Genomic DNA, 26,280 nt, shown 5'->3' with positions numbered 1-26,280 from the left:
CAGAGAGCGACATCTGTGGGGAGCACATGGCCGTTTTAACTCTGGGGGTTTGGGGGACTTCTCTTGGGGGCAAACTGGGGTAGGGAGAGGGGGTTCATTATAGCTTCTACAGGGGGATGACTGGAGTGGAGATATAAACTGGTTGCCCAAGGGTGAAGGGAAGAAGGCAGAATAAGGACAGTGAGAGGACTGGGGAAGAGGTAGTTCCTCGGAACAGGGAGGACCAGAAACAGTGGTGTCAGAAAAAAGGTAAGAGCTCCCACCAGTCTTCCAGGGGAAAATGGACTCAAAACAAGGCTTCCTGGGAGCCTGGGACTGGGGTGAGCAAGAAGTACCAGTACTACCAGAGGGCTGGTAGATGACACAATAAGGGCTCTCAAGGGCAGATATGTGGTTTTCTGGAGAAAGATGGGAATAGTGATATGAGCCCTCCTGAGGTGATTTGGGACAGCCAGACACACCTGCCTGAGAAGAAAGTTGGGAGTCACAATTTTTCCCAAGGAGAGGGTCAAGCTGTGGTTTAGGTTCACAAGAGTCTGCAGGCTTAAGATGGCCTTGGTAAAACCTGCCAGTGGGTGGGGAAGATGCTGAGGAAACAGGAGGATCATTATAACTTTTCCCTGAAGACCAAGAAGGATACAGAGACGAGATCTGTTTGATCTCCAAAACCCTGTGAGAAAGGGATGGGGAAGTTACAGGTCTGGTTTCCATGGGCCGGCGAGCAAGAGGAGGTGAAATCACGGGGCCAGTTTCCAAACGCACATAAGTGAGGGGAGAAGAGGTCACTGGGCTGGTTCGTGGGGGCCGACGAGTGAGGGGAGGGGAAGTCACAGGGCTTGTTACCACCACTGAAGGGTATTCAGCATTGTAACAGAAGTAAGTGCGGTGGTCGGTGTAAGGGCTTCGGGGACAGGGACGTGGTGTTCTCGGGGGACTAATCCAGCTGCAATAAGGGCTCCGAGGACGGAGAGGGGGTGACCCCAAAAGTCTCGACCGGTCAAAACAAGGACTCGGAGGGGGCGAACCCGAGGGGATTGGCTCGCGGTAGGAGAGCCTTCCGAGTGGAGAATAAGGTTCAAAAGAACTCACCAGGCGCAGGGGAGGCTGTGTGGGTGGAGAGGGGGGAGGTGGGGGCGGGGAGGGAATCCGTCGGGGTAGGGAGTGGGGCGTGCCGGTTATAGAAGAAATTCCAGGGCTACAGGTGAGGCCAAAGAGAGGGCCTCTGGAGGAGTGGGGAGAACCCAGAGGGTAAGGAGAATCCGTGCACCCTTCGCCCGGGTTTGGGGAAGGGCCGGAGGTATGGGCAGGGTGGTCGCTGCAACCTTTCGTGGGCGCCAGAGGCAGATCGAGATGGAGGAAGGGGCTGAATCCTTTCCTGGAGGGTGGCGGAGACCCAGGAAGGAAGGGGAAGTTGCTATGACATTTTCCGTGGGGTGAGGGAGGCCGGGATGGAAATTCTATAAGGAAAGGAGAAGTAGAGTCATGGGATTGGGGAGGACGAAGAAGAACAGGATAAGAAAAGGGGGGACGGGGAGAGAGGGAGGAAAGGAAGTGGAATGGGTAGTGGGGGCCAAGAGGTGGTGACATAACTGGAAGAATGAGGGCGGAGGTGATGACGTAACTTAGAGAGGCGGAGTCTGGAGCAAGCGGGTGTAACAAAGGAGAGTCAAAGACTTGCGGCGAAATAAAAGGACGGACAGAGGCGACGATGCTACAAGTGTGAGGTAGAGGAGCCTAATGTCGCTACCTGAAGGGCGCGGAAAAGAAGCCAAAGACGTTGCAGAAGGACAGGAATAGAGAACTCAACTGAGAGGGTCGCGAAGTGGAAGGGCCAGAGAAGTTTCTCGAGGGGCGGCAGCCGGAGGCCGCTGTCACAATTCCCTCCTGGGCCTCCAGCTGGACCTTACCCACTTCTTCTTATATCGATATCTCCGCGGGACCGTCGCGAAGTCCGCACGCTTCAGCAGGTCCCGAACTCCTCTCACTACTAGCGCAGCCATACCGGCTTGCGCCGCCGGGTAATTCCGACCGGAACAACAACGCGAGACCTGCGGGTTCCCGAGAGGTGGTGCGCGCCACTCCGGACGAAAAGGGGAGGGATTTGCGGCTGACTTCTCTCTGAGCTCCGCCCACCTTTACATCTCTGCTGCAAACCCCGCCCCTTTAGAGATCTTATGAAGGTGCTGGAAAAGAGCAACCATTCGCACAGAACGGTGGATTCGTCTGGATGCTTGGAGTTTTGGGACAGAATCCGTAAAAGTCCCTAACCCAGTTGAAGGAATCAGGGAGAACTGGAAGCTGGCAGTTGAGTAGTGGAAGAGTTAGCTAGGGAAAAAGGGGCGGGAAAGGCCTCCAATGCAGAAGTTGGATCCTAAGGTAGAGAAAAACGAGCCTAGATGGATAAGCAGAGACAGATTTATAGTGAAGGTAATGAAAGCTTAAGTTTCTGGACCTGTCATTTCTACTGCCCGCCTCAAGGCCCTGTACCTAATGTATTATTTTTCTTAAAGAGGACCTCCCGAATTGTGTAAGTTTTGGGTTCCACAAAACTCGACTCCACCATAGGGAGCTAGAAGAAAGGAGAGAGATGATCAGATACATGTTTTTAAAGGTGATCATCTGACAACCTATTGTAGTAAGATGAGAGATGATTGTCTGGATTAGTGTGGTGGCAGTGAATATGGAAAGAAAAGGGTGGATCCCACCTAGAATTAAGAGAAATTACAGGACTCATTGAATGATTGGCCCGTTCTAAAATAGTACATACTATACCACCTGTTAATAGCTGTCCTCTTGCTCTGCTTTCTTATAACATTACCACCTGACATATTTATTTTCTTATAGCCTGCTAAGTTATAATTTTCAAAAGGTGAAAACATAACTCACATAAATATAAAATGAACCGCATGCCAAAGATTTTTCAGCATAATAAACTGCTCATCCATTATTAAATGAGGGAATCAATAAGATGGTAGGACGTGTTCAAATAAGAATGAGTTTCGAAAAAATAATCTGAGTTTCAGAGATTTAGATTATCAGCTAAAGGAACACTGAAATGAATTGGCTAATAGTTGCAAAATCAATATCCTATTAACAAACTATAATGTTTAGAATTACCTTTTACCAGATGGAAATCAACTCCATCTCTACTGGACAAAATTCATGCCTATTGCTATGGACAAGAATCATTTGCATTACTCTCAGATAGGAATTATTTGCATTGCCATCAATTTCCTACAAGTTAGCCTCTACCCCTACAAAGCTGTAAGGTATCCTAGTCAATCAAAGGTATACCCCAACACTACAATGAAAAATTGCCCAGTAATCCTCTTCTACCCATTTATACGTTCTGGACAATTTTTCTGGACATGTCTTCCCTCACTAGAATGTAAAATTTAAAAGAGCAAGGATTTTAATTCATTGCTGAATTATATCAGCACTTAAAACTGTTATGGTACATAGTTGGTTCGATAAATATGAATTGAATGAGAGAAAGATGAGAAAGTAGAAATGTGAGCATAAAACAAAATTTTCAAGAAAGTTTGTTACAGGGACCTGGCAGTTGTATGGTGGAGGGAAGTATGTGTATAGAGAAAGGACATTTTTTGTTGTTTAAGTTTATAGACATTTAAATTCAGATAAGGATCCAATGAAGCTCTAGAGATTGAATACACTAGAGAGGAGATATCTCAGCCACAGGTTGTTAAAGGCTTACACCAAATATAGAGTGCCAGACCACAACCAAAATCTTGTAAAGGACCCCTTCCCACTCCAAGCCCCAGTTTACCCATCTATAAGGTGGAGGAGTAAGGGTTGGACTAGATCAATAATTCTCAAAACTTTATGGTCTCAGGACTCCTTTACTCTCTTAAAAATTATTCAGAATTTTTGAGCTTTTTGTCTATCAGTATTGACCATATTAGAAATTAAAACATTTTAAACTCATTAACAATAATAAACCCATTACATGTTAAGTATCTTTTTAAAATATTTTCTCCTAAAAAATTTAGTCAGAAAAGTGGAATTATGTTAGATCTCTTGCAAATTGGCTTATTAGAAAGCTGGATTCTCATATCTTCAGTGTGTTGTTATGTTGTTCTAGTTGAAATGTGTAGAAAGTCCAGGCTCACAAAGATATGAAATTAGAAAAGAGTATTTTAATAGCCTTTATTTATCGGTGAATATTCTTTAATACACTAAAATTTGACAAATGATCATTTCCTTAAAGGTTAGTGGCAATGTGGAATCTGAAACCATGTCAAAGAACTTTCCATACTGTTACATTAAGATTCATTGGTCTGGTACTCTGAATGAATCTTTTGCCCATGAATGATTTTGTCACATCATACAGTAGTTATTTGGAAATTATTGGTTCACTGAGTTATACAGATCCTGCAAATGTTTTTACATTCATTATATTCTTAAAAATCATATTCATTTATATCACTACCAATCTCAAGAGAAAGGTCTTTAAATGTTAAGAAGCTTTTAAACTCACAATGGCCATTGAGTTTTTTGAAATCTTAATTTTTGCTTGAAAGCTTGTATTTTCTCTGGCAGCAAATACTGTCAATTGTTTTTCTTGAAGTGAAAGGCTTACTTAGTTCATTTTTCAAGAAAATGCTAGTATATTAAAATATTATTGATTTTTGTCTATTGATTTTATATCCTGAGACCTTGTTTCAATTGTTTGGTAACTTTTTTGAGAACTCTTTTTAGATTTTCTGCAAACAAGGTCATGTCTTTTCTAGTCACTTTTACTTCTTTCCAATCTGTATGCCTTTTCCCCTTGCCTTTCATTGCTTTATTCCACTGATTACCATTTACTTCTGAATCCAAGTTGTAGTGCTATTGACACCCTTGCCTTGTTTCCGTTCTTAGGGGAAAAGCAGTATTTCACCATTATATATGTTAGCTGTAGTTTGTTTTGTTTTTAGTTCTCTTCTATTCCTAGTGTGCTGAGATTTTTTTAAAATCATGAATGGTTGATTTTCTTCAAATGCTTTTCCTATCTATACAGGTTTTTTTTTTTTAGTTAATATGATGCATTATACAGATTTTCAAATGATGAACCAACTTTACATTGCTATAAAACACTAATGATGTATTATTTCTTTTAACATTGATATATTACTACCATCAAATAGATTCAAGTTTACCAGTTGTCCCAATAATGTCCTTAATAACAAATGATCCAGTCTAGAATCATATGTTGCATTCAGTTGTCTTATCTCTTCAGTCTCCTTCTATCTGAAAGTTGTCTTCCCTTGACTTTCACAACCTGAACACAGTGAGGACTATTTTGTACAATGTCTAATTTTATAGACTGTCCTTCAATTTGATTTATCTAGATTGTTTATATTTTACAAAAATTAGTGATGCTTTTTTGCCTCATTGCTGCCTGTGGGTAGTAGTAACTTTTCCCATTACTGATGTCAGCTTTCATCTAAGATACTGTCTGCCAAGCTTCCCCAGTGCACTTTCTCCTTTAGTAATTAATATGTATCCCTTTCCTCACCAAACTATCGATTCACTTATTTTTTTTATGTATGGATTCATGGATTCCTATTTTATTCAATGGGTTATAATCTAATATCATCACATATTTTGATGTTCAAATTGTCCCAGATTTGACAAGTGGTTTTATATACTTTTGATATGTCCCTATCATTCTTTGAGCACTTCTTTCTTTCTGAAACAACAAAATGTTCAGGCTTATCTTGTATTTTCCGTGCCCAACCCTGGAGTCACCCATTTCTCCAAGGAGCCCTGGTTCCTTTTATTGGAGAGGAAGCTCTTTGTGGGCTGAACTAGAGAATATATGTATTCCCTACATATATACATATTGGCATGTATATTTATTTAGCTTATACCAATACCTTAACACTGCAGGGTTCATTCTGGTTTTTTCCTTTTCCATATTTATAACTCCATTCTCTGCTAGCTCCCATTATCTTCAATATATTCATTAGGTCAATCCCTCCTGTATGTATATAACCAATCTCTCATTGCTAGCACCACCTACCCAAGTGCCCTCTTCTCACTCTGCTTAGACCTCTGTACCCCTCCATCCATAAACCTACACCTTCCTTACACTCTTCTTTAAAAAGACTTTTAAAGAAAAGCAACCTTGTTGGACACTGAGACCAAAAACTGTCGAAAGTCACTTTTGGATAAGAGAAGCTTTTGTATGAACTAGGTATTTAATAATGTTATTAAGCAATTACTGCTAATTTTAAATGTGATAATGCCATCAAAGTAAATAAAGAAATTAAAATAAAAAAATTAAAAAGTCCTTATCATTAAAGACATACTTGCTAGATGATAGGTACAGAGGCGTTGATTATTATTCTATCTATTCTTATATGTTTGAAATTTTCAAATTAAAAAAAATTCTAATTAAAAATAAAAGATAGGTGGCAGGTCTGCAGATCACCGGATTTTATTTAGATGGAATCACTGCTAATTACATAGAAGCTACCTGCCTAAGCCAAAATCCATGAGGTTCACATGAACTTACAGTTACACAGATAAGAAACAAATGGCATGTTCAAAAACATGAAGAAATATCCTGATGCCCAGGTGATGAAAGCTGTGGTGAATGAGTCTGCACATTTATTTCAAGCTGTTAAAAAGTTTGTGGGCCACCTAGATAGGAGAAAGAAGTCATTAATTGGTAGCTTTAATGTCATGGCTTACAAGGTCCTTCATGACCTGGAACAGTCCTGCTCCTTCTTGTACCAATACCCACCTCACACCCCCACACCCCTCCTGAGCCTTAGTGAACTCCTTTCAGTCGCCCAAATCTCCCTTCTGCCTGGAACTGTTCCTCACTTTTTTCCATCTTTTCCTTTAGAATGTAACATGTCATTTCCTGTGAGCCTTCTCTAAACAAGCTCAATCTTCACACAAATCTGTCCCTCTTCTGTCTTCCCCACAGAAACTTATATCTCCCATTATCACAGTGCTTATTAATTCAACAAATATTATACATCTACTATATGTCAGGTACTATTCTACGTGCCGAGTTACAACAGTAAACAAGACAATAAGACAGTATCTCTTTCTTATGGAACTTAGAGAATAATAAAAGAAATATATACATAATTTGAGTGATAAACACTGTGAGAAAAATAAAACTTGGGGAGACATAAAGCAGCTTTAAATAGGACCAAAGAAGGCCATACTAAGAAAGTTACACCCAAGGGACTTACTAGTTTACTAACTGTTCTACTTCTGTCTCCTACACTGGCTCATAACTCAGTGAAGGGACCATGCCCATGTTCCTCTCAGATCTTAACCTAGTGCTTTGCTTGTAAAAATATTTAATAAAACATCATTTTAACTATTCTTAACTATGTATTTTTGTGGCATTAAGTACATTCACGCTGTCCTGCAATCATTAATCTCCAGAGTTTTTTGCCTTCCTAACCTGTAACTCTGTACTCATTAAATAATTATTTCCCATTTCTCCCTCCCATCAGCCCTTGGCAATCACCATTCTGTATCTATGAATTTGACGACTTAAGGTACTTCATATAGGTGGAATGATATTTATCCTTTTGTGATTGGTTTATTTCATTTAATATATCTTAAAGGTTCACCCATGTTGTAGCATGTGTCAGTTTCCTTCCTTTTTAAGGCTGAAATAGCTCATTATATGCATATACCACATTTTGTTTATTCATCTATCCATTAATGGACACTTGGGTTGCATTTACCTTTTGGTTATTGTGAATGCTGCTATGAACATACATGCACAAATATCTTTTCAAGTCCTTGAACAGAGTCTCAATTATTTGGGGTATATACCCAGAAGTGGGATTGCTGGATCCTTTAAGTACTTGATTTCTTTTCATTGCCAAACAATATTCCGTGATATGGATATATCATATTTTACTTATCTATTTATCAGCTGATAGACAGTAATGTTGTTTCCACTTTTTGGCTATGAATAATGCTTCTATGAATACTTGCGTACATGTTTTTGTGTAAACATATGTTTTCATTTCTCTAAAGTATACCTAGGGGTAGAATTGCTGGATCATAGAGTAACTATGTTTAACCTTTAGAAGAACTTCCAGAATATATTCCACAGGACTGTACCAATTTACATTCCCATCGGCAGTATATGAGGTTTCCAATTTCTCCACATAGGCCAACACTTGTTACTTATCTTTTTGATGGGAGCCAATCTAGTGGGTAGAAGCAGTATCCAATTGTGGTTTTGATATGCATTTTCCTGATAGCTAATGGTGCTGAACATCTTTTCATATGCTTCTTAGCCATCCAATCAGTTTTAACATAAGCAGCCATATCAAACATTACCTAACCTTACTGTTATATGTAAGAGAGTCAAATACAAGTTTACTTTAAAAAAAAAGAAAACTTTTTGGATCAACTACTATGTAAGAGACATACTGAAGGACATAAAGTATTTTAAAGATTGGCCTGTTACTTAAAGGTACAAAATCCAGCTTCTCCACTGTTTAGCAATACAAGTTAGGACATCATTTCTCTTCTCTGAGCTCAGTTTCTTATCTGCAAAATGGGGATGATGATACCTGCCCCCAGTGAAAATGGTAGGATTAGGTAAGATTGCTTATATAAAATGCTCAGCACTGTATCTGACATATATTAGGCCACAGTAAATGATTACTGATGAATCAGCCCCTAGGATGGAAAGATTGTCAGCACCAAGTATTTCCTGGCCACTGTAAGGTTTTCCCCTTCCTGACTTTAGGCTAACTTACACAGTGGTCCCTTGCATGCAAGAAGTCAAAGAGCTCCTCCGTGCAATCCTCCTCTGTGTGTGACCTGGAGGATACGTGCTCATCACAGAGCTCTAGCCGCTCCCGAGCCTTTGCACATTTCTCCGACTGCTCGCATTGCTCTCTCACTGTTGTTAAGGGATCCTGAAGGCGAAGCATAAAAAAAACAAAAATGGGGGTTTTAGGAGGTGCTCCATGAACCATACACTTTGATTAACACAACCACCAAACCAAGGTGCTGCCTCTGAATTACCGTGCAGAAGGCCAGCTGGCAGAGCCACACTGCCGCCAGAAATGGCAGAATGGGGTCTCCCATTCAATTCTGATGCTAAGTAGTAGGGAAAAGTTTCACATTCCTGCCTTCCAAGGTTGCCAGTATGCACTGAAAGCCTCAGTCCTATCTGAAAAACAAGGTGGTAAAGGAAACCTGGCCAAACTTGAAGTAGATCTATAGGAGGCCTTACTTGTTAACACAGCATTTTGGGATATGTGACATCTGTGAATTTCAATTCCCCTCATCTGACAGCCAGGCCTAGGCACCCCAGCTGCCTAGCTAGAAAGGCAATGTTAACATAAGAAGGACCATCTAAGAAAAGTTCCTTCCAGAATTTTTTATTAAACCACAAACAGCAGGCAATTGAGTGTCAGGCTCTCAAGATGCTGCTCGGCTCCCTGACACAACTGGAGAAGTCCCAAACCCAGAAAAAACTCAGCTCCCAGGCCCATATCCCCAAACAGTCCATTGCACAAGAAGGAAGCACTAAAGGCTTTTTCCACTCCCATTCTCTCCAAGGTGTCAAGTATAACACTCCTTAAAATGGCTTCAGAGTTTCCTGAAGCTCAAACTTCCTTTTACTGATATGGTTCCAAACCTGAGACAGCTCTTACCACTAATTCCTCCTCCTCCTCTTCCTCCTACAAAAGGAAAACAAAATTAATGTCAGCATCAATTTTATGACAAATATTCTCAATGATATTGATCTTGTAATTACTGAGGACAGACATTATATTAATCATGTTTTTAAAAATTCTGTATTTTATGATACTTTGACATTTTAGGGGCTTTGCTAATCCTGGAGAAAAAGCTCCTCCCAGGGCTGGCTAATTTGTAGAGATAGCAAACAGTGTGCTGTGGGCACGCCTCTCATATGCAACCCAACCAATCCAAAACCCTTAGCACCAACAATTTCCTTTATCTAACTCCTACACTAAACCAGTTTTTGCCCCCGCCCTAGTCACCTCAGGGCCAAATACCAAACAACTAGGGACCACCCCAGTAGCCCACAGTCCACAAAAATGATTTAAACTACCTAATCCTAAACTTGCTAAATATGCCTATCCTGACTCACGCATTCCACTTGGAAATCAAGAGTCTGGTATCCCTTGCTCCTTCGGCTCCAGACTGGCCCATGAACTTCCCCATTTGGCCCTGGGTGGTATGGCCTGTCCGCTTCTTTTGGGAACTATAAGTGATAAACTCCTCTTTCAAAAACACTTGTCTCCATGTCTGTAACCTTACTATACCTAATTAAAACAAGTCCTGGGTACATTTCAACAAGGACACACTATCTTACTTTCATTAGTAACAACCTAAAGAGTACACAACACTATAAAGTTTATAAAGCACTTTCATATCTGTAATGATCAGATTAATCACAAGAGCTCCTAAGGGACTCCCAGTTGAGATAACAAACACTAATCAGACATTTTCTGATACAGATTCAAGCTGTCGGGTGATCATATGGAACCTACATAACTTAAAAGTATTTTATTCTAAATTCTGGTGGGTCCGATTATTACCAGAAATAGCTAAATTTAGTCCTTATATCTCAAACCAAGTTAGGAGGAAAACTAACATTTTTTTCTAGATTCTGAACTTGAATTGGGAATATGAAAATGGCCACGCCTAAACTCTTCTTTAGCCAGAGCTTAACTAAAGACGGGCACAGCCACGGCTTTTTGGCTTACTGAACTCCTAGAATTCTAAGATGACTATCAATATAAGTGCACCAAAGGTCTACACGACTCCATTCAAAAGCTATTTATTTCTGATTCAAGTGCCCAATCTCAAACTTAGTTTCCTTTCTTCCAAGGAAAACAGTGCAAAAAAATTCCCTGTGAGAACATCAGCATAGGCCTAAACCTAGGGCACAACAGAGTCTATCTGATCAGTATTTTGACCTGTCAAAAGTAAGGTGTTTGCCTGCCTGTGCATACAGGTGCACATTTGGGGGATGGGAAGTAAAAGGTATAAAGATAAATAGAACTAGCTCAGCAATCCCGCATTACGTTTTCAAAATTCTAACACCATCTACCTCATTCTCTATCATATCCTTCAGAGAAGGGAGCAAAGCTCATGAAAGTAGGGAGGGACAGGGCAGGTTCAACTGTAACCTAGGCTATTTAGTCCCACAAAGGTCTCTTCTAAACACGACAATGTTATTTAGGATGTAAAATTTTAAGTGTTCATAAATTAACCTTGCTCTTTAAAAATCATACTAAAAAAATTTTCCCAAAAAACAAATCACATTCCGCCTGAGTTAGAAATTAGAAATTAGTATTGATCTACATTGATCATTTGTGTCTTTGATAATTTTGTATCAAAGTTTCATGGTTTGTTTTAGAAAAAAAATCCAAATATAAGTATGAATATGGGCTACTTCATGTAAAATTTCCAGTCAATGAAAAAAGCCAAGATCACACTAAATAAAACGATTTAACCTCCAAGAGGTATAGGTTCTTCATAAAAGACCCTGGTTTTCTTAATTTTAAAATTGACTACTTATTTACTTTATTTTTCTCTTACTGCTGTGCTAAGCCCCACTGAACTTTCTGGTATACTTCCTGCTGAATTTCCTGAGGCTGACTCCATGTCTCTCTGGTCCTCTTTCTGAAAATAATAAGACTAGGAAAAATTATCAGATTAATTAGTTTCCAACTATTCTGAACCCATAAGCACAAAATTGCTGCCCTGAAGTGGCCAGAGAACAGAATAGATAGGAAATGTGATTGGAAACAAAAGCTAGTTGGCTTCTGTAAAGCTGTGTAGCACTGTGGCTAAGTCTTAAATCTGGAACCATGCTGCTTGCTTCAGTTCCTGGCTCCACCATATGAGCTGTGTGTCCTTAGGCAAGATATTTAACCTCTCTACGCTTGTTTCCTCAACTGTAAAATGGCAATAGTACCTAATACCTCAAAGGACTATTGTGTGGCTTAAGTGAATTAGTACACATAAAGCACCTGAAATAGTAAGTAGCCAATAAGTAATCATTATTATATTGTCATTCTTACTCTGGTAAAGAGCACGCTCTTTCATTACAGAATTATACTGTACATTCCCACACTGTCCCCAAAGATACCTCCCCCCAACCCCCACAAAGAAAAAAGCCCCAGATTTTCACAGGAGCTAGAGTTAAGGACAGATTGCTGGAAACTCCGTAAAAGATGTGGCAGGAATTCCAGACCTGAGCTGAGGTGAGGGCTAGGGTTGATCGCTTGCTTCCCAAACCTGACAAACCACGGACTCAGGACACCCGATTGACTAAAAATATAGATACTGGTTTTTACAAAAGTTTGGTCAACAGTGTTTTCGCTCTTATTAAATCTCCATCATATTCATAGAATGGGGAAGTCGAGGCCCAGGAAAGACTAGTCATCTACTTGCCCAAGGACACTCGACGAATTCTGGGGAAGGGTAGAGGGAACTAGGTCCCCTGACCCTGAAAACTAATGGGCAAAGCAGGGCCAAGAGGGCCCCGGGCGTGTTTTGGCGGGCTAGGTCCTGACCCTCGGCAGAGGATCGAGGCGATCGCCTTGCCTTACCTCTTTGGGATCTCCAGACCCAGTCAGCATCTTTCGCTCGTCCTCCAGCCCCATGTCCCGCTACAGTTCTGGATTCAACACCAGCAGTAACACCGGCACCTATTCCACTTCAGGATCAAGAAGGACTTGTAAGGGTCAGTCGGCGGATATCCGGCGATCTGGCCGGAAGTGCGGCAGACTCGTCGTAGTCGCGAACACACTCTCCGATTGGCATGTACTACCGTCCACAGGCAAGGTATAGGGGTGGCTCGTATTTGCACCTGAGGAAGACTTGCTAAGACATATCCCTTTAGTCACGCCAGACCCAAATATGTTGACCTATGCATTTATTTAAATATTTTCTTCTAAGAGACTTAGGAACTATGCGTATTTATTCTCCGTTCTTTTAGCGTAGTTCCCATTCTTACCCACATTGCTGATGAAACCGTCCTAACTGCTGACCTTTTCAAGATGGCGGTCCGCGGCTGCCACTCTCGAGCTCGCGCACCTCCCCAAGATGGCGGCGCCCGAGGCCTGGCGCGCCCGGAGTTGCTGGTTCTGTGAGGTAGCGGCGGCAACGACCATGGAGGCCACGTCCCGGGAGGCGGCGCCAGCGAAGAGCTCGGCCTCGGGCCCCAGCGCTCCCCCCGCCCTGTTCGAGCTGTGCGGGCGGGCCGTGAGCGCCCATATGGGGGTTCTGGAGAGTGGGGTGTGGGGTAAGTCTCGGGGTGAGGGGCTACCTCTGGCAACGAGCGGAGGCGGCCCAGCGGCCGGGGGGCGCGGGGGGCGAGGCCGGGAGGCCCGGGGCAAGGCCCAGCCCCGGGCACTGGAAGACAGACCGTGGAGTGGGAGTGTGAATTCCTTGACTGAACGGGCTGAGCAGAGTAAAGACAGGGCGCAAACCGGCAGGTGGACCCGCACCAAGGCCTGGCTGGGGGTCGCGGGGGGCGAGGCCAGGAGGCCCGGTCTTGGGCGAAGCCGTCCGGGCCCGGACTATAGAAGCTGGACTGACGGACTGGGCCGTGGACACCCAACTGACACTCGGGCTGGACGGGGCTGGGGAGTCTCGGATGTCGAGCGGACAGGCAAGGATGTCCCGGCTGTTTGGGGGCGGGGGCCGAGGTTGAGAGGCCCGGCCTAAGGCAAGGAGGCCAGGCCCGGGGCCACCCAACCTGACTGACGGTGCGAGGCCTCTGGTATCTGCCTGACACTCCATGGGTGTCGAGACCCCGGAGGCCAAGCCGGTGGGCGAGGGTAGCCCAGTGGATTGAGGAACGAGGGAACGGGGCTAAGGGAAATTTCGGCCGAAAGGCTTGGGGCGCCGAGGCCTGTCTGACCGCCCGGGGCTGAAGGGAGCGAACTAACGACCGGGGGCCGCGGGTGCCAAGCTAATTGAGCGACGGACTGACGGGCAAGGTAGGGAGCACTGGAGGCCACTCGGATTGGCCTGAGCAGCGAGGAAAGGTCCGAGAGCGGGTGAAGGGAGGCACGAAGCCGATCAGCGATCGAGGGAGGCTCGAATGACGGACAGGCGGGAAGGGCCAAGGAGGCCCCAGGCGGGGCCACGGCCCGGGGATTTCGGACTGGGAGGGGGCGCGTCGCCACTAGGAGGCCTTGGTCCGAGTAGGAGTGAAAGGAGGCCCCAGGCCTGAGAGCGGCCGGGACCCACAGGCCCGGCTCCGGCTCTGGTGGAGGGCGCCCGGGCTGAGCAGCAAAGGGAGGCGGCCTGGGTGCTGGAATGAGGGGCCAGGGAGGGCGAAACGATCAGCCTAGCTGGTGAGCCGGGGAGCACCGCGGGTTGGGGCGGGCCGGGTAACGGAGGAGAGGAGGCCTGCAGCCCGATGGGCACGAGGAGGCCGGGCCGCGGGATGGGCACTGCCTGTCGCAACCTGGTCGCTGATGAGAAAAACTCGGGTCGGCATCATGAGAACTAATAGAGTGAGAGGAAAGTGAGGGCTTCTGCAGGGTAGGCCTTCCCGCACAGAGGACAAGGGAGGCCTTGGGCCTGGCAAACTGGTGGTGTGAGGGGGTGGGGTCCAGAGGCCAGGGCTAAAGTTGGGTGAGGAGATCACAGGCCAGGCCCAGGGCCCAGAGGTATGGAGGGGTAGCAAAGGCGGCCCTGGGTCTCGTTGGGGTAGGGTGGGGGGAGGGGGTTATAGAAGGCCTCAGGAGTGGTGGTGGTGTCTTTGCCAGGAGGAAGGCCCTAGTAAGGTCAGGAAGGAGAGAGAGCTTATGGTTCTGGAATGAGAGTTTGGGTTGCACTATGAGGAGGGATATGGAAAAAAGGAGGCCCAGGAGTTTGGGGGGTTGGGCCTCTGGGAATAAGCTCCAAGGCTGTGGAGAGTGTTTAAGGAGGCCCAGGGATTTGGGAAGGCCCTTAATGTGGTGGGGATAGGGCACAGATCCTGGAGAGGCGGAAGTGTCTTCATGTACTGAAGAAAGACTTAGAATATCTCAGTCCTGATGGGGGGAGGGGATTGTGGAGGCCCTATGCCAACAGCTAAGAGAAGGGTCAGGCCGACCTGGGGGAATGGGAAAAAAGTCTAAGTGGAGCTGGGCAGGGGCTCAGAAAAGTCCTGGGGAATATGGAAGAAGGCAGAGAGGATTTGATTGTGCCAGCCTGTAGCTTCTAGGATGATAAACCTGGCTAAGAGGAAAGAGGACTGGCTATGGAGACCCCAAGTTGAGAAAGGGAAGCATTGAAGGTGTGTAAGCTGGAAAGAAGCAAGGAAGAGCTTGGCTTAAGAAACATGGAGAAAGGAAGAAAGGAGTTTGTGGATAATAGGGGATGAGAATCACTCTGGCCGTGAGAGGGGATGGCTAACCAGAGTGGAGCAGATTGTAAGGACAGAGGAGGAAGAGCTCCCACGGGCCCAACCCAGAAAAACAGTCACACAGCAAAAGCTGAATCAAATTAGGCCTTTTAGAAGAGCCAAGTAAGAGGCCTGCTAAGCAGTGCTCTTTTGGAGGAAGGTCGCAATGTGGCCTAACAGCCAGAAAAGGCTTCCTGGAGGTAGTAGACTGGTTTTGTTTTGTGTAGGGAGAGGAGGGGAAAGTGAGTAGAAGCAACAGGAAAATATACAGTTGGGATACTTAAGTAGAATAGGTATGATAGACCTTGAATGCCAGGATATGGAGCTTAGACTTTATTTTGAATGCAGCAGAGAGCCTTCATTAATGTAATAGCATAGGGAATTAGTGCTTTCATTCAGCAGGTACATTGAGTACCTACTATGTACAAAGAATTATGTTAGATTCTTGGATAGCAGGATTCAGTTATTCCACAAATAAAGATAAAGAGATCCTGGAATGGAAGTTTTGAAAGATTATCCTTAGATATAGTATACTCCAAGATCTTAGACTTATTCTTGGCTGGACAGAGATGCTATTGACACGATAAGAATAATCGTCAACATTTAGTGAGCTTATTATGGCCAGGCATGGTCTTAAAAAAATTACAAGCATGAATTCCTTTAATTTTTACAACAATGTTATGAGATATTCGTTATTATATCCATTTTAAAATTGAGGAAATTTAGCCTTAAGGACGTTAATTTGCCTGAGAATTCACAATTACTAAGTGGTACAATCAGGATTTTACCCAGTTTTGTGCAACTCTAGAGACTGTACCATTTAGCCATGAAATTGCAATGCCTCTCAGATCTTGGGAAGTCAGCAAGCAGGTTTGCTTTTAAGATATATTGAATTTAGAGTATAATGCTTAAGTATTTCTGTTCTTTATAAGAAAGTGCTAGTTCAGGTTATAGTAGCAGCCCAAAGGATGGAAGTCGCCAACCTGGAAGAGTGGGAAGGGAATTCAGGAAAGGCTTAATAAAGAACATGTGATACTTGAAATATGAGTAGTTGATAAGCTGAAAGTGGCAAGGATATTCCTGGTGGAGAGAACAGCATGACAAAGTGAATCTCATGCACAGAGGCAGAAAGCAGTGTAACATTAGATAAATGAAAAAAGTAGTTTAGTGTAGCTGAAGTGTAGGAGGCAGAGCAGGCAGCTGGAGAAGTTAGTGGGGCCCAGATTATGAAGGACTTTCTTATCACACATATTCAATAGGACCTTTTAAATACAGAATAGTTCATTATGCTAGGCAGAAGTGAACTGACCAGCTCCTAAATGAGCATATCAATTTGCTTTGTGGAATTACCTCACCCTTATAGATGTGTGTGGCCCTGAAATTCCAGCTACCAACTAAGTAGCTGAAGATAAGTGGACCAGAGTTTAAATTAGATTTAGATTAACTTCTGTAGGTTCCATTTGTCAAATGAGAAGTCTGCCCTTCTATTTTCTTTTCCAATAGGATAATTAATGTTTGGAATCCTTGAAGGAAAAAAATTTTGTGTTTTGGTTTTTGTAGCCCTCCCAGGCCCAATACTTCAAAGCATCTTACCTCTGCTCAATATATATTACTTGGAGAGAATTGAGGAAACTGCCCTCAAGAAAGGTGAGTGTCTTTCTGTCTCCTTCCCAGTCAGTGATTTATAAGCAAGGGACCGTAATCTTCAGGTTAATGTTACACCTGACACCTGCATGCTTTTCAAGAGTACCCTCACACCTACTTTCTGATTCCTCACGGTGTCCTGTGAAACACAAAGCAAGTATATCATCCCTGTTGTACTAATAAAAGTGAGACCACAAATGCACCACAATTAATAGCAAAGCCAGACTAGAACCCAGATTTAAATCTTAGCTTTTCTATTTTAGCAAGCTGCCTCCCAAACCCCTCATTGGACACATCTGTTAAGAGATAATATTTATCTAACCCTGACGTGCCAAATACTGTCCTAGGCACTTTACCTGGAGAAACTTATTTAATCTTTTCAACAGTTATATGAAATAGCTATTATCAACTACATTTTACAGATATAGAAACTGAGGTACAGAAAAGTTAAATAACTTGCCCAAGGCTACACAACTAGAATGTGGTTTGTGATAATTTAAACCCAGGCAGTATATCTTTAGAGTTCTTTACGACATTGCCACATTGCTCCTGTGAACCCAGAGAAGATCAACATTATAAGGCCATTGATGATGGCCAAGGAGCAGCCAAGTAAATGTGATATTTCTCCCTACAGGCCTCTCCACTCAGTCCATCTGGCGCCGACTATGGGATGAGCTGATGAAGACAAGGCCTTCCAGTCTGGAAGTAAGTTAAGGCACCAGGTAGAATTCTGGCCTGTCTTTGCACAGTGAACGCAGGAGTTGCACACAAACATAAGATGGGTACTGGTAAAATGCAGGGGCAGGATGGCATGAATTTGAGAGGAGAGCTCTGGTGGCTTGTTATAAGGTGCTTTACCATTTGGCATTTGTCACTGACTTGCTTACTAACCATGTTTGCAGGTGACAAAAAACAGGGAAAGGTAGTGATCACAATGGATGGCAGACCCCGGATTCATAGAGGTCTTCACAGGGCTGGAGCAATGGTCAAACTTAAGATGAAATTTAACAGGATAAACCAGCTCTTCACTTGAGTCTAAAAAATTCCAACTGCATGACATCAGGGTACGGGGTGGATAGGTCTGGCTTAACAGCAGCTTTTGTAAAAAACGATTAAGGAGTTTTAGTCTACAGTGTGCTAAAGCCACTCCTGTAAAGACTGTACCCTGAGCCATATGAATTAATGTAACTATAATATAGTCCAGAGGACAAGGGAGATCATAGACCTGCCTGGTTCTGCAGTGGTCAGGCTACTCCTGGAATATGGAGAAAGACGTCAAAGCCACACCAAGTGAGTCACATTTGGAAGACTGGAGAAGTTTTTCCTGAAAAAGAGAAGACTTGGGGAACATGAACTGTCATGGAATATTTGAATGGTTGTCTCATGAAAAAGGAATTAATAGAGTTGTTTTGGGTGGAAGCTAAGGGAGGATAATTTTTACTAAACTTAATGTAGAAATTTTAAACTCTGAGCTTATTGGTAATGAAACAAGCTAATTCCAATGGTAATAAGCTTTCTATCTCTAAATGTTCGGACAGATCCAGGATAACTACAATTCAAGGGTATTGTAGAGGAAATTAAGCATTGTAAGAGATTGGACAAGATGACTTCTAAGGCTCCTTTTACCCTGAAATTCTGTTATCCATTGATTCAGATATAACTCACCAGAGCTCTCATGTATGCAGAATTTCTTTTGCTGCTCCATAAGTAGGTGACAGGACAGATTGAGTTCAATAAACATTTCCTAAAACTTAACACATACCGAGGTCTTAAGCTAGATCTCGGAAGTATAGACACAGTCCCTAACCTTAAGTTTAGTGGGGGAAATCTGCAAATACATCATGTATGGTAGAATAAGTGGTGTGATAGAGTAACAAGGAGGCCGAAGGCGAAGGGAGCAAGAAAATCTTTCCTAGGAAGGAGTATTTGAACTGGGCTTTATATGGTGAATGAGGCCAAATGATAAGAAAACAAGCTCTTATCAGAAATTAGAGATTGACTTTCTGGGATGCACTGGGTTCAGTAACATTCAGCTCCACATCCTTCAGCTTTTCCACTTCCAGATCTGGACACAACCCATGGAGTTCAGTGTGGTGACACTAAGGCCCAACAAAATCTTCAGGCATTATATAGAGGAGTTAGGCCTTATGAGGAAGCGAAGTTAACACCAGAATATTAGAAAACAGTAACAGCTTCCTGCAGCCTTTAAAGAAACATGAGATTCACTGTGTCCCAGTGTTTCCCAAGAAGTACGGTTGACTAGTCAGTGTTGGAGATATAATATCTTTCTTTTTGAGAAAGCTTTTTTCTCAACACTATCTCAAGCTTCCTGGAAAAGAATGTCTATTTGTTATCTTGTTTTTCTTCTCTCAGAGCATTTCAGAACATTTATGAAGCCCTAGGCTTGGTGACTTAATAGTCACCTAGAAAGAGGTCCTGACTTAGAGCATATCCATTCCAGAAGGTGTCTTATTCTGCTTCCCATGTTTGCATGACAGTAACCTTCACTTCATTTATGATTCAATAACTTATTGATTTCCTACTCAGTTCCAAGCACTATGCTAGGTTCTAGGGATACAATGGTGAGCAAGATAGACGTAGCCCCTGACTGCTTGTAAAGCAATAGTATTTCTGTGTAGTACTAGTTTGTATGTATTAAGAGATCTGTAGAATAAAATAGATATTCTGGAGACAAAGCAATTTGTAAATGAAAGATTATTCAATAAATGGTTCTCTAATAATTGGTTAACCATTTGGAAAAAATAAAGTTAGAGCCTTACTTTACAGTATACTCAAATAATTTCTATATGGATTAACGATTAAATTGTAAAAAAGAAAAGCACAGAACAACTAAAAAAAGAATAAAGGTGACTGATTATCTAATCTCAGGATGGAGAATGCTAATTATTAAGTGGGCAGGACCAAATTAAAAAATATGGACATACTTGACCATATGAAATGCCAACACTATACAATCTAAAAGGTACATAAACTGGGAAAGAATGTTTGTAACAATATTTGAAAAAAAGATACAGAGAATAAGACAAAGGCGAACATCCCAGTAGAATAAAATGAGTAAAGATTTGGATAAGTTATAAAATATACAAAAATCTCCAGCAAAGTGAAAAATGTTCAATCTCAATAAAAAATGGGAAAATAAAATTGTACCTCTTATATTGTAAAGTCTTGTTTTGATTTGGTTTTAAAAAATAATTCCTTTTAAAAAGGGTAAAATTGCATTACTGTTGGTGGGAGCAGAAATGTTATAACTTTTTTGGTGGGCAATCTAGTGATAATTGTCAAGAATCTTTAAAATAGTCAAATCAAATTCTTTGAATAGAAGTTCAACTTAGAATTTATAATACATAAAAATTGAGATACTCATGAGGATTTCCAGATGTTCATTACAGAAAAGTTTAATATCAAAAAGCTAGAAACAATTTAAATATTCAATAATACAGGAATTATTAAATATAATACATCCATATTTTCAAAATATTAATAAAGTCATATTTCAAAAATACTTAAATACATGGTGGTAAAAATATTTAATAATATAGTGCTATAATATTAAAAAAAACTAGCCTTTGAAACTGTTCAGAATTGTTTCAGCGTTATAAAAACAAGTATCTAAAGCTATTCACATATATGTACTCCAAAGAGTTGGTTTCCACATGATTTTTGAACTTGCTTCTTTATTTTTCCACAAACAATATTTCTATTAGAAAAGCAACAGTGGCCAGTAGTTTATATGAATATTTGCTGGCTCTAACAGTTTAGTACAAGAAAATATTTAGCCCTCCCTAGTTTGTATACACACACTTCTTCCTCCCCCACCAATGCCTGTGCTGCCACCCCATTGTAGATAGGCCAGGGATTGTTGGTAGGTAATTGTCATTTCACTTCTTTGGTGGTGCCTCATTTCCCCTACTGTCACTCAAAAGGAAGTATTTAAACCACTTTGCGTTGTCTGAGTTATAGTGTACAAATCCACAAAATGAGTGGCTTGGACTAGATCTCTGAGGTATTTTTCAGCTCTGAAGTTTTAGCATAGATTGTTCTAAAACAAAATGCAGTGAACTGCTGCTGTCTGCTCATGCATTAATTCATGAGGAAAAAGCCATTTAGATAGTTGTCATAACTAACTTTACAGTCATTTAATCCTCACAACTCTGATGCGGGTGTAGTATCTTCTTCACTTTACAGATGATGAAACTGAGGCAGAAGGAGGTGAAGTGACTTGCCTAAGGTTAGTTTGTGAATGGCAGACCCAGGATTCAAGTCAAGGCAGTCTAGCACTGGAGTGCATGCTTCTAATCACCGTCATGCAGCTCTCACTGTAGTTATGTCTGCAGTGTTCCAATTTCAGATTGTGTCTTCATCGACCAATAAAATGTCTGAAAAAGCCCAGTAGTTATCTGAACTATGTATTTCGTATGCCTCATGGTTAGAAACAGCCACGATATCTTGGTTCACATCTTTGTCCATATTTTAGACCCAGCTCTATAATAACCATCTGACTATCTCATTTGTGAAGTTGAAGTCTTGTTAGGGATACCTGCCAGTATTTTTCAGGGCTGTGAGTGTGGGCCATTGAATGCATAAGAAAAGTGCTAGAGTAAGGTAGGATTTGAAGGATTCAGGAATACCCCCTCTCTTTCCCTTCAAGGCTGAGTAGAGATTTGGTTGCCAGGTGTTTTTTCTTGCTCCCTTAATGTCCCCACACTGCTGCTGGTGACAGAGGTCCTTCTCTCATTGCCATGCAGTTATCTCAAACATAAAGTCATTTCTAATTATTACAGCAAACAGCCTTGGGGAATAGTGAGGGCAAAGGGAATGATACTTTTGCCTAATAGGGGCCCAGCTCCTGCCAAGAACCTCAGATACAGATTATGGGTCACTCTAGTATGAGGGAATACATAGAGACAGGGTAAGTACCAAAGTGTCTTATTTTAGTCTTAGAGAACCCTCCAGCCTCCACTACCTTTGCTTCAGGCTGAATAAGTTGCCCTGCTAAACAGGCTCTGCCTCCATCAAGTAAGTCCATTTCACATTGTCCATCTTGGCTAATGATCAGCAGCAGTGAAAGTAACATTTTGTATTTGACAATTTACAAGGTGGTTTAACTTTCACTACATTTGATCTTCACAACTTGTGAAGCAGGTTTTACAGATAAAGAGAGGTTCAGAAAGGTCCAGAGTATAGTGGCAGAGCTGGCACCTCTATCAAAGTCAGCACTTTCTACTGCACGTTAGGAGAGAATGGGGACTTAGGGAAGTATTTGTTTTGGAGTGGGTAGCAGTAATTCCTAACCTCTGATATACACTAGAATTATTTGGAGGGAGGTTTTTTAAATAATGATATACAGACCTTATCTCAAATATAACATAACAGAATCTCCAAGTCTGGGTACATGGCACATGAATTTTGGAAAAAAGTCCCACAGTAAATTCTATGTGCACCAAAGGTTCAAAATCACTTGCATTCAAGAGTTCTTATCTTTTCATAAACTATGTAAATGTCTAAGCAATGAACTGTATGCTTGAAACTAATGGTAAAGCGTTTTTTAAAAAGTTGTAAATGTATCAAAATAGTCTGATGCAGTCTCATCCATCAAAGCAAATAACTCTTGCCTTGGAAAAAAACAAATCTACGATTTGGTCCCTGTTCTCCAGGCATTTCTGATCTGCACAGGCACTCAACCCCATGAGGCATGTCTACCAAAGTCTAAGACCTGAGTAGTCCCAGCAAGAGAGGCTGGGGTGGGGGTGGGGGGTAGACACAGAAAGAAACGCTAACAGCCTCAGGGAGTAGAATGTTAGTAGGTCCTTTCAGAAAGTAGTTTGGCAATGGAGAGCATTTCTGGCAGATGTAGGAAAGGACATAGAAGGCAGGTTTGAGTCAGTGAGGTGACCAGTTAGGCCAGAGCAAAGCATTCTTGGAGCAAGGTATGGGAAATAAAGCTTCTCAGGTAGGCAGAGGTCATATTGTAGAGGGCTTTCCCTGCCAGGTTGAGGAGCCTTAAATTAACCCTAGGCAGTGGGAAGACATCAGGGGTTTTAAAGTAGAATAATGTAATCAACAATGATTTAACAAAGATTAATTGAATGGACTTGTGCAGGGTAAAAGGGAACAGAGAGAACAATCAGGAAGCTAATGAAGTAGTCAAGTGTGAAGTGGAGGTTTCTAAACAAAGGTGGTAGTGTAAGAATGGAGAGTTGGGATCAGGTTCTAGAAACAAACACGGAAGAATTCACAGGATAGTGTTTTACTTGAGAGGCACTATAGCAAACTGGTCTTGAACCAAATTTCCCAGGTTCAAATCATGATTCTGCCACTAAGCTGTGTAACCACAGGCAATAACCTTTGAGCTTTGGTTTTCTTACCTGTAAAACAGGGCTACTGGTCATATATGCCTCAATAATGTGAGGATTTAATGAACTTTTATAAGTTGTTTAGAATGTTACCTGGCATAGTAAATAGCTATTGGAAGAGAGGAAACTAGTATGATGATGGTTCCATGGGTAGCACTCTCAATGTCACAGCTGTCTGGCATGTTCTCTGCTTTCAGAGCGTGACCTGTTGGCGAGCCAAGTTTATGGAGGCCTTTTTTTCCCATGTTCTACGTGGGACCATTGATGTGTCTTCTGACAGGCGTCTTTGTGACCAGCGCTTCTCACCTCTTCTGCATAGCTCTCGCCATGTCCGACAGCTCACTATCTGCAACATGCTACAGGGTGCAACTGAGCTGGTGGCTGAGCCCAACCGCAGGGTTCTAGAGACCCTGGCCAGTTCCCTTCACACCCTCAAGTTCCGCCACCTGCTGTTCTCTGATGTGGCTGCTCAGCAGTCACTTCGACAGCTGTTGCATCAGCTTATTCACCATGGGGCTGTCAGCCAGGTGTCGCTGTACTCCTGGCCTGTGCCTGAGTCAGCCCTTTTCATCCTAATTCTAACCATGAGTGCTGGCTTCTGGCAGGCAGGCCCTGGTGGCCTGCCCTGCCGCCTCTGTGGAGAGGCCTCCCGAGGCCGGGCCCCATCCCGAGATGAAGGGTCCCTACTGCTGGGCTCACGCAGACCTCGCCGGGATGCTGCTGAGCGATGTGCTGCAGCCCTGATGGCTTCCCGGCGAAAGAGTGAAGCCAAGCAGACGGCCAGAGCCGCACCTGCCACTAGAGTAACACGCCGGAGCACACAGGAGAGCCTGAGAGCGGGCGGGATAGACACTAAAAGGGAGCCACACCCTCCAGCCACCTCCCATGAGGCTCCTGGCACCAAGCGGCCACCTTTTGCTCCAGCCACCACCTCCTCTGCCTCTCCCTCTTCTTCCACATCCTCATCCAAACGGGCTCCAGCTAGCTCAGGCCCACAGCCTAAGCCCCTGAAGCGTTTTAAGCGAGCTGCAGGGAAGAAAGGCGCTCGTACTCGTCAGGGGTCCAGTGCAGAGTCTGAAGACCTGTATGACTTTGTTTTCATTGTGGCTGGTGAGAAGGAGGATGGGGAAGAGATGGAGATCGGGGAAGTGGCTTGTGGAGCTTTGGGTGGATCAGATCCCAGCTGCCTGGGACTTCCAGCACTGGAGGCCTCCCAGCGATTCCGCAGCATTTCCACCTTGGAGCTGTTCACAGTTCCACTCTCTACAGAGGCGGCTCTGACACTATGCCACCTGCTGAGCTCCTGGGTGTCTCTGGAGAGCCTCACACTATCCTATAATGGTGAGTGCCCTAGAGGGGCAGGGGTTGAGTCTCCCAGCAGCACTAACTATATGCCCAGTCCTGTGGAGGGGAACAAGAGGTATGATCAGGAAGCTGGAGATGTGGCCCTGCCTGCACACACATGTAGTAGCAGACAGTGCTTGGGAAGAGGAACATGAGGTCTACAGGCTGATTTACAGTTGAAAGCAAGGGTTCCTGAGGGGCGGTGAGAACCTGAAGAATGTGTACATTTTAGATAGTAGGCAATCCAAGGGCAAGTGGGAGTGTAGTGTATGGAAGCCCAGCCAGAGCTGAGGCTGGATCTCACCAGTCACATTAAAGCAGCTGTACAGACAAGGAGGTATGGGACATATTTTATCAGACCAGCAATCTAAAGCAGTGCTTTCCTACCTGGCTGTGCCCAGCTAGTCAAACTTCAGCTCTGACTAAATCCAGCAGTCTGCCTAGGTTGCAGAGCACTGCTAGAGAACATCACAACTGTGCAGACTGGTGCTACTATACACTCATAGTCATCAACCTTAGATAAATCCTGTGTTTGCAACATCAGCTCCCATTCCTACTGTACCACTTCCAAACCCTTCCCCCTTTCCTTTCTCAGCATATGATTCCACCTCCTACTTCACAGAGAACATAGAAACCATCACACATGAACTCCTTCAGCTTACTATTAATCAGCCTGTACTCTACTACATCTGCATTCATCCTTTCCTCTTTCACCACAGTGGGAGAGATCACCATCCTATCTAAGGCTAACTCTTCTACTTGGGCTCTGGACCCATACCCTCTCACCTTAGCTTGTTTCTTAAATGCCTTAATAATAACTAACTTTTATATACTGCTTAGTATATGTCTGGCCTATTTTAAGTATTTTCATTAAGTTAACTAATTTTTTTTTTTTTTTTTAGAGTGAACTGACCCTTGATTGACCTCACAGATTGCAAAGACCTTGTCAGCTTACAATCCCTTATTATTTTTTTTTTAATTTTTTATGCCTACAGCACCTGGTTTTCCTAGGTGGTCTCCCGTCCAAGTACTAACCAGGCCCGACCCTACTTAGCTTCCGAGATCAGACGGGATCAGGCTTGCTCAGTGTGGCATGGCCGTAGACTTGACTAATTTAATCCTTACAACGACCCTATGAAGTCAAGTAAATTGCCCAAGATAACCTTGCTAGTAAATTGTAGAGCCAGTATTCAAACCCAGGCAACCTGGCTCCAGAATCCACACTTTTAAACCACGACTTAATGCTGCCTCCCTTCTCTTCCCCATCAACACTGAAACATTAATTCAGGTATCCACCAAAATCCACCACCACCTCTATCCCATATTAACTACTATCCTATTCTTCCCTACCCTTCACAGACAATCTTAATAATCTGTGCTCTCTCTTCTCTCAGCCCACTCCAGCCTTGCTTATAACCCCATTACTGCATGGAAGACCTAGGTCACCAAGGTCCTCTTGCTAAGTTCAATATATGCATTTCAGTTCTCACATGAGCTCTTGGCAGCATTTGGTATTACAGTCTTCATGAGATA

At 43.1% G+C, this 26,280-nt stretch overlaps 3 protein-coding genes and 1 pseudogene across 16 annotated transcripts in view; 1 reads left to right on the top strand and 3 right to left on the bottom strand.

Annotated features, from left to right (window-relative positions):
• The window catches only part of LOC120620255 (fatty-acid amide hydrolase 1), a 40,970-nt gene extending 38,890 nt beyond the window's left edge, over positions 1–2,080 (bottom strand). For 8 of the 10 annotated variants that reach the window (XR_005657793.1, XM_039884976.1, XM_039884995.1 and 5 more), the window contains exon 1: positions 1,908–2,080. Coding sequence is in view for 7 of the 10 variants with exons in the window: in XM_039884976.1 (XP_039740910.1) it covers positions 1,908–2,000 (93 nt within the window). In the remaining 3 variants the exon portion in view is untranslated. Of the gene's footprint in view, positions 1–1,806 lie in introns of all 10 variants that reach the window. The other 2 variants (XM_039885037.1, XM_039885026.1) reach the window with 2 other exon arrangements.
• Positions 2,081–4,152: 2,072 nt separating this feature from the next.
• On the bottom strand, positions 4,153–12,792 carry UQCRH (ubiquinol-cytochrome c reductase hinge protein). Of its 2 annotated transcripts, XM_039885164.1 has the most exons (5): positions 12,594–12,766; positions 9,660–9,686; positions 9,025–9,172; positions 8,754–8,915; positions 4,154–6,648 (listed from the first exon to the last, which is right to left on the bottom strand). In XM_039885164.1, the coding sequence occupies exons 3-5, from the start codon at positions 9,085–9,087 to the stop codon at positions 6,616–6,618; spliced, it is 258 nt and encodes an 85-aa protein (XP_039741098.1). In that variant the 5' UTR covers positions 9,088–9,172; positions 9,660–9,686; positions 12,594–12,766; the 3' UTR covers positions 4,154–6,615. The 2 variants fall into 2 exon arrangements, with proteins under 2 accessions (XP_039741091.1, XP_039741098.1); XM_039885157.1 differs by lacking the exon at positions 9,025–9,172 and having other exon boundaries at positions 4,153–6,648; positions 12,594–12,792.
• Positions 12,793–12,803: 11 nt separating this feature from the next.
• Positions 12,804–26,280, top strand: part of LRRC41 (leucine rich repeat containing 41) — a 17,973-nt gene continuing 4,496 nt past the window's right edge. The window contains exons 1-4 of one of the 4 annotated variants that reach the window (XM_039885073.1): positions 12,804–13,288; positions 16,946–17,032; positions 17,664–17,734; positions 23,601–24,744. In XM_039885073.1, coding sequence (XP_039741007.1) covers positions 13,090–13,288; positions 16,946–17,032; positions 17,664–17,734; positions 23,601–24,744 — 1,501 coding nt within the window. In that variant the 5' untranslated portion in view covers positions 12,804–13,089. Of the gene's footprint in view, positions 13,289–13,704; positions 13,989–14,151; positions 14,349–16,945; positions 17,033–17,663; positions 17,735–23,600; positions 24,745–26,280 lie in introns of those variants that run through there. The other 3 variants (XM_039885080.1, XM_039885098.1, XM_039885089.1) reach the window with 3 other exon arrangements.
• LOC120581527 (uncharacterized) lies at positions 25,734–25,852 on the bottom strand (annotated as a pseudogene).

This window comes from Pteropus medius, unplaced genomic scaffold (genome assembly GCF_902729225.1).
Source record: "Pteropus medius unplaced genomic scaffold, Ma_sr-lr_union100, whole genome shotgun sequence".
In the NCBI taxonomy this organism is placed as follows: Eukaryota; Metazoa; Chordata; class Mammalia; order Chiroptera; family Pteropodidae; genus Pteropus; species Pteropus medius.
This window is presented reverse-complemented; position numbering and strand designations above follow the sequence as displayed.